This window comes from Ptychodera flava, chromosome 13 (assembly GCF_041260155.1).
Source record: "Ptychodera flava strain L36383 chromosome 13, AS_Pfla_20210202, whole genome shotgun sequence".
Taxonomy (NCBI): Eukaryota; Metazoa; Hemichordata; class Enteropneusta; family Ptychoderidae; genus Ptychodera; species Ptychodera flava.
This window is the reverse complement of record NC_091940.1, coordinates 2,518,675-2,537,154: the sequence shown is the minus strand read 5'-3', so window position 1 is coordinate 2,537,154 and position 18,480 is coordinate 2,518,675. Positions and strand designations below refer to the sequence as shown.

The window sequence follows — 18,480 nt, the reverse complement described above, 5'->3', positions numbered from 1 at the left end:
TTGATCTACTTCCTGTACTGCCTTATCGTGACCGCGAGGCGCATTATATCTTCGATTGCTATCATCAGCTTTGGTTTTACCTACGACCTCAAGGATAGTGATTCATTCTGTACCTAGTCGTGTCGAAAAATAGTCATAATGGTAAGTCACCAGTCAACAACAACAAGGGCACGCACGCTGCACTCTGCACCGTGCTAATCAATGGGTTCATACTGACGCTTGACGGTGACGCTGGGCCGTGTACGGATAGGCAGAGTGTGGAGTGACTGTACGTACACTATGCCAAGCAGAGGAACTGCAGTTCGCTAGAAAGTCATCAGATATTTTATTTAAATGTGGGCATGGCCGTTTTTTTACGTCAACGGTGGGGGCAATTCATCTACGGTTTCTTTGTTACAGGGATCCGAGTGTGTGTACAACTTGAACTATAGCCCTGCGTACGATGCTGTGTGTTCCGCTACAGCTAATAGCCCTGTGGTGAGCGGGGCTATTAGCTGTAGCGGAACACACAGCATCGTACGCAGGGCTACTTGAACTAATGCAACTTTAGGGCTACAATGTTTCTGCCCTCCCCATTCACCCTATTTTTCCCTACCCCGGCATTAACCTGATTTTCAAGGCTTATTTTATAGGTCGTCTTGCAAGCTGGTTGCACCTGCCTATTCTTATCTTGTCAAATATTTATTTCATTCAGCTGCTGTAAAATTAAATAGAAGTTATTTTTTTCCCAAATAAATGGATAACTTCAACAGAGAATACATGATGTATGATTGAGGATCTTTGGCGGAAATGTTGCATGTTTCCCCCAACAATGATGATGATAATTATGTTAATAAATGATAACGTTATGGCATTTGAATGTGATAAATGTATTTTGAAAAAATATATGCAAATAGGTGAAGTAGGTTGACTTTCACTTAATTTTTTTAATTAAAGCTAAAAATACCAATTCTGTGCTATTCTCTAAATCATATTCAAAACCAATGCAGGGACAGCATAGACTATTTGTGCTCTCATTATGTTTCAGCATGTTTTGAACTACACAGCGAAAGAATAAAACATTCAAAATGTTAGTCATTTCACAGCTTCTGTGCTCATTGAAATTGAACAACATATTTACAACTGTGATTGTAATAGAGCGAATGAACTTTGTGTTCCTGTGGTGTATTTATGTGTTAATGATAATATAATGCTTTCCTATCTTTGGCTGTCCTCCAAAATAAGAAAAATAGATATCTTTTACATGCCATCACCTCTGAAGTAGTTTTCGCATTTCTTTGGCGAATTCCCTATGACATGTGTAATAAATTAATTATAAGTACTATGACTGCAGTGAAATGTTGATGCCAGATTGCTATTTATCAATACAGCATGGCCGTATCAAAGTGAAGACAACAGCAGAGCAGCAAGAAGCTAAAAGAAAAGAAAGAGAGAAAAAATTACAACTCTTCAATGGTGCCACGCACAAAGCGTTTAAGAAGGTTAGACTCAATGGCTAAGCTTGTTATAGCAGTGTTTACAACCAGATCTCAGAATAGGCTGTGAAGATTGCAATCAGTCCGGTTATGGATCCTTTAAAAGCAACTTTTGTCAATTAAGTTATGCTGTCAAAATCCATCAATAATCTTTCTTTAAAGGCCTGTGCTGGCGTCAGATTGTCTTGCAGGGAAATTTACTCATTAGATTAAATTTCAATGGAAAACAAAAGGTTATGGCACTAAATAATCCTCTTACAGACTACAAACTTGATCCCGGGGATCAAGTCCCTGGCCTTTAAACATTCATTGAGTCATAGTTTTCTGTATCTCTAGCCTCTGTCAATAATATACCATCATCCTTGTAAGAAGCGTTACACTGTGCAAATTATCTGTTTTCACTAGTGAGCTATTAATTGTGGTGAAAGAAGTGAATAAATACTTCAGAGAATTTCAAAGGAATGGTCCCCTTTAATCGGGCACTACCGGCATTCAATAAATTCTGATGACAAAATCCTTCAGTTTCTAGCGTAGAATAACGTAACCAAGACAACAGAGGTCAAACATATCAGTATCAGTAGAATATTTCATACATGTTACACTTCATGTTGCAACCATCCTTTGTTTAATCACTATTTAATAACACAAGTGATACCGGGGTATTTCAGAATTACAGAATTGTGTAGGAATTGCATACGGTATGTCACCATGCAAAAGTTTGAAAAATGGGAATAGTCCATGACAAATTTTCCCGTAAATTTTATAATTTACCTTGTTATATTGTTCACCAGACCTTAGGCTTTTCCAACTCTGGTTGATTCTTGGAACAAGATAAATTTTAAAATCTTCAAGTACAAGTTATTCAGTTCACCGATATAATATATCAGATGTGTAATATGTGTCTTCACAGCGTACAAATGAAGAGTATGATAATGAAGCTCTGGAAATCACAGGTCAACTGTTGACAGCCAATTCTGATTTTACTACAATGTGGAACTATAGAAAAGAAGTCTTATTACATTACAAAGAGGAAAAGTAAGCAGCACTTCTATCCGTTTGTTGATTACCATTCATTGCTTTGATCAATCATCCCATTTTGCATCTGATGGGTTGCAGATCAGCTTTATCTCAAGATAATAATCATTATCAAAAATTAATGAACTTTGAACTGAAATCCAAAGTCTTAACTCAATGTAAATAGTCAATGCTATGATGCGTAGACTAGTATTTGATAAACTAAAGTATTACTGTATCTATTTATATTCTTCTGATATGATTTTTGACAAGGTAGTTGTAATTCACATATTTGTCATTAAAGCCTACAAAAACTCTTGAGATTTTTTCCTCCTTGGATTTAATTCAGTAAATTATGCCAATAAAGTGGCACAAATCAATGAAACTTGCAAAAATTACATGAATTTTTAAGTTTAATAGAGTCAGCAGTACTGGTATTTATATCAAACATAGCATAGTGTTTGTCTTCACGGAATTAAATCATGTACTAGTCTGATGTGAGAGAGTGTATAACAACGTTATGTCTAAGAAACACGTTGTGAATTTCTTGTGAACTCAGAAAACCAGAAGAAATGGAAGCCATCTTTAAGAAGGAGTTATCTTTTCTTGAGAGTTGCTTACGACAAAATCCAAAGTCTTACGGAGTGTGGCATCACAGATGTTTTGTCATGGATACAATGCCAAATCCTGATTGGTCACTTGAATTGACATTGTGTAATAAATTCCTGGAATATGATGAAAGAAATTGTAAGTATACGGGGTAAAAACATAGTGATTTCATTATCGTTGATGTTTGGATTTTTCATTTGCAAAAATTATTGTCATATAAGAAATTTACTCTCATAATTGAAGTTCAAGGTTAATTTCTATGGTGATAGTGTACATAATCAGTGTTTGTGAATATGCAAATAAGTACATATTATGTGCAAAGAAATTTATTATACATTTTTTCTTATGACAATGTGTTTGACAATACACAAAATTGACGTCCTTATTTGTAGTCACGACTGCCGTCAGTGCACATTGTTTGATCTTGTGTACAAATATTTGAGATGTTTCACTCTACTGTGTCCTAGAAGATTGATTAGGTAACATTATTTTTTTTTACCTGATCCTTTGTACATTATTTTTTCCCAACTCTCCCACCTTTTGTTTTTTCAAGTTTTCTGTGGCAAATTTTTTTTATTGACCATTGCTAATGTACTATGTGGGATCTGCTCGTCCCATTGGTATAGAAGTTGATATGCATGTTTCTAAAGTTGACCTCCAGTACCTAAGTTGCAGACCTTATTTGCTTTTGTCATTCTTGTTTTTCTGGTTTAAGTATTTCTTGAATGGACCAATTCAATTCGAATGTGAGCACAGTGTCCTTGACGCTATAAATAGCTGTATTTTGGTGGCAATTTTTCCTACTTTTGGTAAAAAAAATCTTCTACTCTGAAACTGCTGGTCCCATTGCTTTTGAACTTGATATGCATGATCTTAGGGATAGTTTCTGTTAGATTTGTTCAAATTAAGGTAAAATTTTCATATTTGTATTTTTTTGGCAATATTTCTAATATTTGGTCAAAAATCATTTTCTCCCAAAGTTCTTGTTTGATTGCTTTTAAACTTAATATTCCTGATCCTAAGATTAACTTCTATCAAATTTATTAATATACTGTTGAAATTTTCATATTTGTATATCTGGGGCAATTTTTCCCATTTTTGGTCAGAAACAACATTTTGAAATTCTCTGAAATTGCTGGTCCGATTGCTTTGAAATTTGGTATGCATGTTCCCAGGGGTAAAATTATGTGACTTTAAAATGATTCAATACACATTTTTTCCTAGCCGTGCATACATGAAATGCCTGTCAAAATTTGGATTGCAAACACTGACAATTATGAGTGTCTTCATATGTTGGTGTTGATATTGACACCATTTGAATAAAATCATATTTCTGGATTGGATGGTTTCCTTTCTCCTTCTGAGTCCTTCGATTTATTTAAGCTTGGTCCTTGTAGTATGGCAAAGATGACCAACTCAACAGCTATGTGCAATATATGGTACAAAGACAGAGCTTATCTCAACATGAAACTTTGATATCAACATTGGAGAATGTATAATTAGTTCAATTCACTACCACATCAACTGGTCTGTCTTGAGATGAACGTACAAAAATATTCAGTCAGCAGCAGTAATACTTAATCAAAATATATTTGTTTCCTTTGATTCAGTTCATTGTTGGGACTATCGTAGATTTGTCGTGCAGAGATCAAAAGTAGCAACTCAAGATGAAGTGGAATTCACCAACACAAAAATAAGTAGTAATTTCTCCAACTTTTCATCATGGCATTACCGTAGTAAATTATTACCAATACTCTACCCTGACCCTGAGAAGAGAGAGAGAGTAAAAGAAGATATCCTTCACAAAGGTATATTTAATTCTAACTATTTGTGGAATTGTACTGTACTGTTCTGTAAGGCTGATAATATCAAACCAATAGATTCATGTATGGATATGATCCCTTACAAGTGAAACAAACTTTGTATCCTGTTATCCGACATCACACGTTGTTTTCTGTATTGTTGTTACATGAACTTGTGCACATCAAAAATGCTATATTTAACTATTGACCATATGTAGTTATATAGTAATGTTGATGTGGCTACATTTATCATTCTGTAAAGTACAAAAGACATTTTATGAGTTTCTTGAAAGAAAAGTTGTCATACTTTCTCCAAAACTTGTTTTAATCTGTCAATAAATCGATTTAATCATTTGTAAAAACTGTATGTACCTGTTATGCTTGTTCTCAGCCCAGAATGAATGATGAAATTGATCTAAATGTTACTCCACTATTGTAATTTCATTAAGTAGTTGTGACATTGTTGTAACCGCAGCAAAAGTTACTATGATTATATCAAATCTGAGGTTAAAGTAAATGCCTTGTAGTAACACAGCCTGGTAAACTCTACAGGTACTGAGAATCTCATTCCTGTATTTTTAGCTGTCATATAAGCAGTAGTGCCAAAGTCAAGCTGTACTGTAGTCTTTGCTTGCAAATATAGCGAGATACTCCTTCGCAAATATGCAGTGTCAGGAGTAATTTTATTTTAAAAGTTCTCATACTTCAGTTAATTGTGAAAACAACTTCTCTAACCAATACTTGTAATTTGATAACATTCAGATCACTTTCATCATTCTGGTCTGGAAATACTAATCTTCTGCTGGAAAAATTCCTCTCCTGCCTGTTTACCTTTTAAAATATCTTAATATTACAGAATACGAGCTTGTTCAGAATGCGTTTTTCACCGATCCAAATGATCAGAGTGCATGGTTCTACCACCGATGGTTGCTAGGAAGAGGTAATGAAATTGGAAGAGTTGTTACTTTCCAGATATTATTGAAAAGTTGTCATTTTCAGCCTAGTTATTGCATGAATGTACAATTTTGTGCATCCATAGTTATTGCGAGTTGATAGGCTATTGTTACAGTAGTAGTTTATAACACTAAATCAGTGTATTATTTATGGATGATTATGGCTTTGCTATAATCATGGTTAATGCGGGGAAGGGCACGGGGACACAGGCCATTCTACCTTTGCCTCACAACCACACCCCTCACTTTCGCTGAACACCCAATAAACCCTTGCCTCTCGAATCACAGTTGCTTCTGGTCCACCCTCACTATCAAATATGAATGCCATGCATGCCTTGCATGACGTCCAATCTGTTATCTGCTCGCATCACTGACCATCAGCTATCCATGCATACCCCCCTCGGCCAAAGCCATTTGCCGCCACTTCAGCTCCTGCAACGATAACGTACACTTCACAAATTCCCTCCCACCCACCAAAAAAAAAAGAAAAGAAAAAGAAAGCTGCGGTGTTAACAGCTCACATACAGACATATATTACAGTTCGTCATATTTCTATTTATATGTTATTTGGATGATAAGATTTCAATAAAGTTCCATGGGGCTGCTATTGCGGATCTGGAGGGACCATGGTACCACGTTGCCCAATGCATGGCATGATCCCGCAAGGGGTCCGTGTCATCTTCCAGGCCGCCACGACGCCGTGCATCCCCACCGTGGCAGTAGGTGCATCCTGGGTAACACGTTGCCCTCCCTTGAGGTCATTCAAATCTGCGACTGGCTTCACTGGAAAGGCCGCCACGACGCCCGGATGTTCCTTCGCCCCTGGATTTCGGCCAAGCCCAATACAGTGTCATTTCTTTGCGTTAATCATCTGTTATATTTGGTGTTCAGGTACTATTGTCCCAAGACTGTAAAACCTATCAGTTCTAACTTCATCCATTTTACATAGAATATTAATTAATATGATTGACATATTTTCTTTTCTTTATTTCAGCTGAACAACCCCAAGATATTAGATGTCTCTATGTAAATACTAAAACACAGCAAATTGTAATTTCATTAACAAATGCAATTCATTTGAAGAAAGTACATGCCAAAGTCATCATCAACAATTCTGAGATACAGACCTCCTGGTGGACTCCAAATAAAAAAGACAGCTTTACCACCGTGTGGGTATCCTTTGCTCAACAATTGAGACTCAGAGAATCTGACATGCTGTATGGACTATGCACTCACTGTGGCTGTGATGTATGGACTATGCACTCACTGTGGCTGTGATGTATGGACTATGCACTCACTGTGGCTGTGATGTATGGACTATGCACTCACTGTGGCTGTGATGTATGGACTATGCACTCACTGTGGCTGTGATGTATGGACTATGCACTCACTGTGGCTGTGATGTATGGACTATGCACTCACTGTGGCTGTGATGTATGGACTATGCACTCACTGTGGCTGTGATGTATGGACTATGCACTCACTGTGGCTGTGATGTATGGACTATGCACTAACTGTGGCTGTGATGTATGGACTATGCTCTCACCGTGGCTGTGATGTATGGACTATGCACTCACTGTGGCTGTGATGTATGGACTATGCACTCACTGTGGCTGTGAAGTATGGACTATGCTCTCACGTGGCTGTGATGTATGGACTATGCACTCACTGTGGCTGTGATGTATGGACTATGCACTCACTGTGGCTGTGATGTATGGACTATGCACTCACTGTGACTGTGATGTATGGACTATGCACTCACTGTGGCTGTGATGTATGGACTATGCACTCACTGTGGCTGTGATGTATGGACTATGCACTCACTGTGGCTGTGATGTATGGACTATGCACTCACTGTGGCTGTGATGTACATTTAGGCCAACTTTTCAGTGTTGGCCCGAGGTGATGTAAGGTGACTAGGACAGGAAGAGTATTAGTTGCCAAGATCATTGAAAGATGCAGACTTCAACATTTTGAAGCCAAAATTAGTCATTTATAAAATATGACATTTTTGTAACTCAGATTTGTATGAAGGCAGTGAGAAGCTTATTGAGTAGATTTTGAGAAAAATACTTCTACAATGACAAACTGTAAATATGTATGTTGATACAAGTACTATTCTTTCATATCAAGTTGATGCACTGATTCCTGGTCCTGAAAAATACATCTTGTCATTTCCTATAATGTAATCAGATTTGTGAATTTCCAGTACAGAGTCTGAACAAGACTGCCAACAACAGCATCATTGTGTCTATTGAAGACTCTGATGTACAAAGAAGCTGTACTCTCAAGGAAGGTTAGTTCTCCATCTATAGTTGTTATAAACTCATTTGGCTTTTCTACTGGAAATTATGGTGCAGAAAATAAGATTCTTATCAGATAGGCTGTGCTTCATTATAAAGGTGTATGTCAGGATAATTTTGCAGGTGTTTCAGTACAGATACTGATCAACATTTCACAATATGTTAGCCGAATATTTTCAAATATTCCTTTAACAAATGAGAAGTGAGAATTTGTGCTCGATACATTCCTCTTCAGCAATTCCAACTGAAATCCAAACAAGTCACACAAAGTTCAAACACAAGACATTGGAAATCACTCAGATACTAGAGGCTTGGCTCCTGTCAAACTATGCTGCAACATAGTGATCGATGACTGAAATGTCATTTTAACTCAAGCGCTTTGAAATTGCATTCATGGCTGCAATCTGTGTCATACTGGATACAATTTAATTAGCAATACAGACAACGCATTACATGTATACCACATTTTGTAATACTTTGTATTCCCTGAATGCTAACAGGAGAAGTGGAATGTTGGAGTAAGGATTCCAGACCTGAAACTATTTTCAGTTCCGTATTGAGTGCAGAAACTACAACTGTTCTACAGGATGAATTGGATTCATGTCAACAATTACAAGAACTAGAACCTGAAAATAAATGTAAGTATGAATATTGTATTGTTATCTTCAATACTTAAATACATTTTATTGTTTTCAAACTTTGAAAATTGGCCAGCATACATGAAGTCATGTTATCAATTAAGGGATACAGTTAGCAGACTTTTTTAACGTGACGATGGATGAACAATGAATGCAACGTTGAGAGCAATTATGAAAGTGAAAATATTGGATCCATGGAGTAAGTACTAGATCCATGGATTCTTTCAGGTATTACACATGTCACAGTCATTTTCATTTCTGCCATGCATTTTTATTTCTTTTACAGGGTGCTTGCTGACTATTTTGTTCCTCATGAGGGCGCTTGATCCCATGCGATATGAGAAACAAACACTGGAGTATCTTACAACTTTAGATAAAGTAGATTCATACAGACTGCAATATTACAGAGATCTGAGAAGTAAATTCATTATAGAAAATACAATTAGTAGAATGTCTACAAGTGACACAAGGGAAATCAACCTTTGTAACAAGGTAAGCGGTCATTTAATTACAATTTCAGAAGAGAACTGATACCAAAGATTAAAGAGGTATGGCTGTTTTTTTTCATTTTCAGTTAAATTGAAGTGTAGAGAATAAATTTATCGACAGACAAATCTGACGTTCAAACCCATCATTGTATTAAAACCTCATTTGTAATATGAAAGGTGAAATTTGAGAATGAATGGTGACTGTCCCATGGCCTGAATAGCTAGAAAAGTGCTGTGTATTGGATGCTGGGTATCATATCAATGTGCTATGTATTGGATGCTGGGTATCATATCATTGTGGTGTGAAGGGATGTCGGCTATCATATCAATGTGCTACTTAAGCAATAAAGCATGCCCAGTGACAGTGTACCACAAGATTTTGACCAGTTCACGACATATGTGTACGAGTGATAGCAAGTGTATTATATATGGAGTGAACTGGTCAAAATTGAGTGGTATACCCATTGCTGAGGTGGTTTATTGCTATTATATTATAATATTAGATTGGAATTCTGGCATGAAACATCAAAAAGGGAAATTTTCTCTAACTGAGAGCTCATGCCTTTACCAACCGTGCTATATTGCAAATATAACACAGTTATTTTCACATCTCAACCAATCAGTATTTGCACCATCAATATACTGGTATGATAATCTTACTTATCTAGCTGAATGTGGTATAGTTTAACCTGTTCACCCCCAATCCCTGTAAACAGGTCCACTACCACCATTGATAACAATGGGAGTGGGCCAAACCATGGTACCGGGGTGAAAGGGTTAATAATGAACCTTTTTCTGTATCATTGATATCAGTTGGCACAGTTATTTTCTCTGATACTATCCAATCAGAATGACATATCTATCTATCATTTATTAACATGACATGCCATTTTCCCCACAGGATCTATCCTGTCTGTACCACACAGATCACATGATACTGGAGACAGCTGTTGATGTCTCAGCCAATCAGCTTTCAGCTCTCAGACACTGTTTCATGCTACAAGCTGTTCAGAAACTTAAAGCTGATGACAACAAAATAAACAACATTGGAGATGTCATCAATCTTCCCATGCTTCAAGAATTATCAATACAGAATAACTGTATCCTTTCATTTGTCACTATTATCATCATCCATTTATGTAAGTTGAATTTCATCACAATGCGGATTCAATTCCATATCACATATGAAAGGTTGATGTGCTACTGCAGCTAGAAAATTTAAAACCAAAAATTAAAGCATATAAGACACTCTTCAAAGCAAGGATAAGTTCTTATCCTCGTAGGATACTGTAACAAGTTGGTTTTGTGTTCAACATTCACAGAAACATTTTTGCTGTTTTCAATTCATAAAACACAAGTCTTCAGAAATAATCAAAGAGCAATAATGTAATTTTCTTGGCCAGTTTCATTCTTACAGTGTGTCTGTAAATCATGGTATCAATTATGTCAAATTAGAATTGAGGTTTTCCTTAATGTAATCCTTGATCAGGTTTGACAACCATGGAAGACTTATCAGCGCTGACAAGCTGTAACAATCTGAGTGTATTGCATTTACAAGGTAATCCAGTCTGTGAGGTTCCAGACTTCAACGGCAAAGTGAAAACACTTTTACCTCAGTTACAACAATTAAACGGAAATGAACTTTAAAACTGAATAATTTATTACGTTTCTCTGGAATAAAGTTGACTATAAAGTGTAGCTGCAATTGGCTTTATCCATAGCAGCTACCAAGTAAGTATTCTGCGACAGAGATATGAATCTGAACAAGTGAAGATTTACTAATAGTTAAGAAACCTGATGTAGCAATGTAGATTAGGATGTAAATTACCATTGCCAGACTATGACACTAAAGACAAGCTGTGCGGTAAACATGTACCTCAAGTTGTGTTGTCTTCATGTCAAGAGTCACGTTCAACATGACCTTCAAGTAACTATTAAGTAAATATGTCAAAATATGTGGTTTGCAGTCACTGTATGTATATGGTAACAAAACCCTATCAATTCCATGTTTCATGTCTTTTAGAATTGAAGATCATGTTTGAAAACATTGCAGAATTTGGAACGTTTACTTCATTCTTTTGTATTTACAACCATTTTCAGTAATAGAGCACTAAGCCACTGCAGTGAACTGCAATAAAACTGCTCACACTAATTAGTTTCAGCAGTAGCCGTGGCCACTTTGGTGTTGTACAAGGCTACTTGATAAAGACCAAAAAGTCTGCTTGTACAAAGGCAAAACTAGCTCTGTCTGAGGCTAGAGTTGTAAATGAGTTTACGATTGGCACCCTGTGTTCAAGATTAAGATACAATGTAACATTACCATGCACTGGTCCATGTACAAATCTTGTTTATTTCAACTTCCCCAGACAAACTGTCTGCATGGGACATACAATGTTGTCGACTTTGCCAGCTGGCTACAGCTGAAACTAATTAGTGTGATCAGTTTTATTGCAGTTCACTGCAGTGGCTTCGCGCTCTATTACTGAAAATGGTTGTAAGTTGTAAATTTAGGCATTTTTGGTCACCGCAGTCACTGTGTAATGCATTGAGTCAGGGGTAGAGTAACTGTGATAGAATAAAAATTACAAATCCATGTATTGTGTCATTTCTTTGTTCTGTTCAATGACATTCAAGTCAGCCATGAGTATTAAAATTGTGATTCAAAGATGAGATTCCATAGATGATCTCAAGAGTTCAACCAGGAATTTCGTACGGTGTATTCGGAAATCTGGATACCCAGAGTTACTTCAGTTTCTCTTTCAACAATTGCACCATTGAAATTTAACCTATATTCTATTCATTCTCAGTGGTAGCCGCTAATTGTCACCTCCAGTGTGTCCTCGAAATGGCATTTTCTTGAAACTTTTTAGATGGAATACCCAGTATCTATCTTGTAAATGAACATTTACTGTCTAAGCTTTTCATGTCTTGTTGTGTATTACTTGCTAGTCATAATTTCAAACGCAAGATAATTTTCAGGGACTTCCAAAATTCCAATAAATGTACCATATTGTTAATCTTTCAATCTTTAGGCAAGGTTCCTATGATGAACAAAACAAGACTCATAACATTTAGGGGCCATTTACAATTCCCAATGGAAAGAGACGCATGCAGTAACTTTCATGCCAGTCACACCATTCAAATGCTGATCACAGACTTCCTGCATACAGGTTATCTTTGCTTTGTCATAGAATTTTAACACACACACCCAGTTATATTTTTTGTATGCTTTGAGTCCTTTCAGAAATGAGAGAAACGAGATCCAGAAATCTCTCTGCCATCTCTAGTCTTGGTCAGAGACTAACATTACCATCTTCATTTACATTTGCCAGAATGTATGCATGCAAATAACACCTTCAAACTTTATCCAGGTGACAGTTGTCCAAACAGTTACCTAGGTAACGGAGCCTTTGCATCCCTCATGACTGTAAACTGACTAACCATGACAGAGGCGAGATATGTTATGATACAGTGGATACATCACATCATTTCATACAACATAACAAGTCTTCCTGACCAATCACATCATTTCATACAACATAGCAAGTCTTCCTGACCAATCACAGCAATGTGCAAGGTCATTCGAACAAAGATTACAAACATTGGAAGGGTTTGCACAACACTGTCACTTCACACTTCACAATCAACAAGATTACAAAATTTCTTTTTGATTTGTATTTATTGTAACAAGTTAACTTCTTGAAATAAAGCATATCTCTTGAACACCGTGGGCAAGGAAAGGAAAACAAAATCTTGCTAAAGATTTGCCATAAGATATGTTGCAGTCTTAGTCTTTCACGATCACAACATGATATATATATGAGTTGAATTCAAATTGTCATACATTTGACATGCAAGTAGGTGTCACAATCCAATGAAACCATTTATAATACATACAAATATAATTGGCATTTATTGAAGTTGCAATATGGGTACGAATCGACCTTTATATTTCAGCCATTTAACTTTGTCAAAAACTTTGTAGCCATTTCATTTGCAGATTCAGCCATTCACTGGTACATAGTGATGACTCTATTTAGTAACTTGGAGTAAATAGACTGAATTAATGAATAACTGTTTTGGAATGTACCTCGCTGTGTACTGTTGCAAGTGTAAAACACAGAATTTGAAATGTCATTTCTAGAAGTTGATCATGTATGCATGCGTATTTGAAGCATGGTAAAGTTTGTGAATCTGTGACATGGTGCGGACATGGCATCTACACTCAAGCAGTCAGGAAGGTCTGTTCTGACGGACTCAGTGTAAAAATGCAAGAAAGCAGCAAAAACATGTTGGCAAAATAAACATTTCTGGCCAGATTGATAGAGTGACAACTAACTACTTTACCATGTCGATATACACTGTCAAAAGTTCTACTCGAAAACACTGACGTGAGCACGGTGGAAAATATGATGTTGTGTGCTTCTCCCCACATCCACTAGCAAAATCCTCATAGGTGAATGTGAAGGTGAAATCCTTGAGCTGCATTGACCGGTCACAATCAATTAGTATTGGCAAGTTGAATCTCTGGCCCTCAATGATCTATTGTTGAATCTATCATCATGGCATGGAGGTAGCTGTGCATGGCAGGGCTGTGTTACCCACTATGCCTCCCACACTATGCCTCCCCATTATGCCTCCCCACTATGCCTCCCCATTATGCCTACCCATTATGCCTCCCACAATAGCCATCTTGCCTTCTAAGAATATCAAGCATTAAATGCCATTGTGATGGGTACTCAATCACAAGTTTTATGTATTTCTGATCAGGAACCAAAAACTGTATGTAGTGAATTCAGATGTAATTCAAAGTGACATATATGTTTGTTCCGTGTGATGATAATAAACTTGAAATCCCTCTGCAAGGACATAATCAATTATACAATAGAGCAAACAAGGACTGAACTCCGCTTAATAACATCCTTTGTGTTAAATGAGCATTTTCTCAGAAACAATGAAAAACTGCATGTGAAAATTTCAACCTCCATCAATATCACTGAAAGGCTGTATCAATGTGTACATGGTCTGGACGCTTGAATGTACAGTGTAGTACATGCGTAAATTGCTGATGTATCAAAATCAATCAATCAATCAATCCTTTGCAGAGCTGTACTTTTATCACATTTATGTACGTAGATTTCCGAAACATTATGAAGCCACAAAAGTTAGGCATTCGCAAATTATTCACAATACTATAATTGTAACATCATCACCTTTCAATGTCTCTTACAATGTGCACTCTAGAGTGATGTCATCAATCTTGATGTTTGTCACTTACACAGCAGAAAATGACAATGTTTGTTTGCTTTTCTACGCAGCTATAAGGTATCAAAATAAATGTGTTTGCACCGGTATGCCAGGAGTTGTGAGAGACTTATCTAAGAAGAGTACTTCAATGTAGTATGGTCTACTTGCTGTAGTTTATGAATAAATTGACAATTTTGACCCATATTGCAACTTTAACATGCAAAACAATGCATGAGTGAACCAGTCTTGTATTATATTCCACAGCTATCTAATTTTTCACAATGGATCCAATGACTTTCCCATCCCTCTGGTCTGATAGACCATGGCAATACTTGTACACTTGTATGATAAAGAAGGTCTGTGGAACAAGCACAGTAGACTGCAGGAATATGCTAGATACTGATCAAAGGAACACCAAATAATAAATGGAAATGCTCATTTCTGCAGTCTGACAGGCTATGCACCTGTCAATTTGTAAACTGCTAGAAATGTAACCAGTGAGAAATCTTGAACTTTACTGGAATTGCAATCCTGTTTCAGATGTAGATATATCCTCCTCTGTGCCTTTATCTTTACTGATATCGCCTCTCTGTCTACTGATTTCTAGTCCTAATCCTACGGTTTATCTACAGCCTATGTAATTACTCTACTACTTACAATACAATGGTTGATCCAGTTACTGTGCACTATGATGTTCACTTCAAAGACAACACTAATGACTGACATAACTGTAAAATTTCTCATTGAAACCAAGGCTTCTATTTGGAAATCTTTGTGACAACCCTCAGGACAAGTCCAACAACAACATGCGGCTTTTATTATGTATATTACCCTGACCTCAATACAGTAGTCTCCCTCACCATGCTGGCTGGTTGGCTATTGTAATGCAAATGACCTTTGCTATCAGCCTGTCGACAATGATGCACAATCAAATTACTTTTTCTCAACTTTTTTCCTCTATATTTCTCATTTCATGGTAAATTATGCGCAAGTTCAACAACACTGCAACATTGTTTTACTTTAGAAATTAGAAACGATGAATGCACTGAGTAATGGAGGTAGAAGCAGGATCATCAACTACTGCTGACAGATGTTATTTCACAAATATATGCTGTACTGATCATAACAGTATATATATTCAGTCATTGATGAGCCATTGCATTGTATGCCGTGAACTGATACCTTTGCTATGATTCATGAAGTTTTGCCAAGCTTGAATACAATGATTATATTTTTGATTTTTGATTCTATTATGTCTGGCCTGCATGAAATCAAACTCATAAATACAAAACTATGGCTTCTTTGTCATTTGGACAGTTTGCCTTGATCCATATTTACTTGCAGCACAGTAATGCAGTCTGAAAAGAATGCAGCTTCAACTAGGTATTATACAGTAAGCAGTACAGCACAGTAAGTGAGGCTACCCACAATCCTCCATGATCTGTACACACGGAGATCACTCACTGAACTGAAGCAAATTTCTTCTGTGCACAGAACAACTCGGTCCATATTTCAAAATTCTGGCAACATAGTTCTGATAATAACAATTTTCTCATTTCTCACTGAGAATAATGAGAAGATCAACCTGTTTTCCGCGGAGGATATAGCAATTTTGTAATTTTGTCAACACAGATTTTTGACAGCCATACACAATATTTTCAAGGAAACTAAGGGAATGAGTTGCATCTGTGTTGGCAAAAGAAAGGATATTGATTTTTGTTAATGTTTGTAACAAAGGAAATTTGCATGTCTGACAGGTGGTATGATGAGACCATCTTAGTTGCTGATAACTTATTATCTTGACAAGTGTACAATTTTTAGCACCTCCAAACATCGACTTCTCATTCTTTACTCTTGAATTTTAAACATAATCAATAATTTTGGAACATAGTTTTAACAAATAATCCCGAACTTAAATTGTAAGTTAAAAATTGTTAAGAAACTGATAAAACTGAGAAAGCCTTTAGCAAAAAATGTCCACATGAACAAATCAAGGGGAATTGTGGGTAGCCTCACTTACTGTGTATAGTTGCATGTGAAGGTGAATGCAACAGATATGATAAAGAATAAAGGATTTGTGTGTTATCATTGATCTAACATAAAGAATGGAATAATTCTACATTTCACAGATATCAATTAACTAGATTATTAAATGTATCAAAATACTATCAGCGGTGTGGCTAAACTGATTTCATTTCAGTATTGTCCAAACAAACCCATTTTCAGATCATCTATAACTATTCTCTCTGACTCTACTCCATAATTATCATCATCATCTTCATCCTCATCATCTTCATCAGTGTCAGAATCATCACTGTCATCCAGAAACGATGCTAGTCAAACAAGAATAAAAAAAATACCGTCAATGACGCTGTACCTTCTCTAATGTGTGGCCAGGTCAGGTAATTGGTTGTTGGCATGGAGTTGTTGGTAAATAGTTGATGATGTAGGGGCATGAGGTGGGATATGGACCCAAAGAACCCAAAAGATGATTAAATACATCAATCAAAAAAATTCTAAGCTACAGTATAAACTGCCTAAAGATAGTTCAATGTGGAAAAAAGTTAAAGAATTCAGAAATAAGAATTAACAGTCCAAAATGATGCACTTCCTTACTGACCTGAGTGCATGTGAAATACACAACCTGGCATCTGTAAATTAAATGTATACCAAGTGATCATTTCAAGTCACTTTTAACTGTTTTTAATGGATTTTCCAAAGAGTCCTGTGGAAATGATAAAAAAACGCTTATCTGGTCGTATGTTTGTATAATGTTGTTTGGCTGATAATTGTCATAGTATTGAAAAAAAATTGAAAGTGAAGAAATTACTGTTTTTAATAGGCATATTTTCCTTGAAATACATGACCGTGTAAAGAATATATGCTAAAAGTGTTTAAGAGTAAATTTCTTTTCAAAAAATAATTTAATCTGTGACCAAAGGATTTTTATTCTTTGAGTTTACAAATTCAAACATTGCAATTTGTTCAATCATCTTGTGCAGTGCAAAATTTATAAAATGACTGAAAAACAAAAAAAAATTGGCAGAATTACAGTCTTTGTGATGTAAAATTATGGGTTGACATCACGATAACTGTTAATCTGTTTGAAGTACTAATATACTATAATTTAAAAAAGAAAAGTTCATGCAGAAACGGTAAAATATATTGTCAGCAATGTAGTGTTAATTTTGACTTTACATCAAAATATGCCTTTGCTGGATACCAAATATATAGGGCAAAATATTAAAATCAGCCATGTTCAGCAAAATCCACACAACAGCATTGATCCTTTTCTAATTTGATTTGATTTGCTTATGTTATCCTTGTATGACAGTCAGTACAATATGGAACTTGAACACAACACAGTGAATAAGTATGCTGTAAATGAAATGGTGTGGCTGCATCCACATGCAGCAATAGGAGTGCCTTTGTCTCTCACCCCTCATTTCCAGCCTGTCCCATCCCTGAAAAAATAGTTTGGTCTTATATTTATAATGTTAATAATTTCTGTATTTGTTAAAATGTGCGCATCTCAAAAACTTTTAATCATAAACATTTTCATTGTTTTTTATAGCTGACCAGTCAGTTAACCAGTTTATTTGAATATTTGCGCATTTTTCCTCAGTATTGACATTTTCTGAATACCTTCTTATTCAGTTTGTCATTTTCTAAAAGTTTAAATGCTCCATTGTGTGGTCAAGCTTTCCACAAGCATCAAATGTGGTACTTCATATAGGAGGGTCTGCCTCTAGAGGGCGGGCATCATGAACAGTGTTTGTTGGTTAATTCCTCCACCTAAACTTCTGATTGTAGTGTAAACATTGAACATGGCCGACGTCCGATTTTCCTGTCTAAAACTTTCACTCATTTTCGTTCATATGACTCTGAAACTCCAGGAAACGATTGGGAAGAAAGGGTTATCTTGAAATATTGAGGTACTCGCCGATATTT

The 18,480-nt window shown here is 36.2% G+C and overlaps 2 protein-coding genes across 3 annotated transcripts in view; one reads left to right on the top strand and one right to left on the bottom strand.

Moving 5' to 3' along the window:
* The first annotated feature begins 2 nt into the window (after window positions 1-2).
* Window positions 3-11,875, top strand: LOC139147083 (geranylgeranyl transferase type-2 subunit alpha-like). The gene is made up of 12 exons (XM_070717945.1): window positions 3-141; window positions 1,371-1,481; window positions 2,386-2,510; window positions 3,049-3,236; window positions 4,709-4,906; window positions 5,757-5,840; window positions 6,848-7,026; window positions 8,047-8,149; window positions 8,657-8,794; window positions 9,081-9,286; window positions 10,184-10,382; window positions 10,772-11,875. Exons 1-12 carry the CDS (start codon window positions 139-141, stop codon window positions 10,927-10,929), a joined length of 1,692 nt encoding a protein of 563 aa, XP_070574046.1. The 5' UTR covers window positions 3-138; the 3' UTR covers window positions 10,930-11,875.
* Window positions 11,876-16,560: 4,685 nt separating this feature from the next.
* Window positions 16,561-18,480, bottom strand: part of LOC139147082 (uncharacterized) — a 78,297-nt gene continuing 76,377 nt past the window's right edge. For both annotated transcript variants that reach the window (XM_070717943.1, XM_070717944.1), the window contains exon 46: window positions 16,561-16,862. In XM_070717943.1, the coding sequence (XP_070574044.1) occupies window positions 16,726-16,862 (137 nt within the window). In that variant the 3' untranslated portion in view covers window positions 16,561-16,725. The remainder of the gene's footprint in view (window positions 16,863-18,480) is intronic.

What these genes read in the sequence shown, in the direction of transcription:
- LOC139147083 (XM_070717945.1), top strand. An exon ending in TTACATTACAAAGAGGAAAA is followed by an intron (nt 2,511 to 3,048) that starts GTAAGCAGCACT and finishes TTGTGAACTCAG; the next exon opens with AAAACCAGAAGAAATGGAAG. An exon ending in GGAATATGATGAAAGAAATT is followed by an intron (nt 3,237 to 4,708) that starts GTAAGTATACGG and finishes CCTTTGATTCAG; the next exon opens with TTCATTGTTGGGACTATCGT.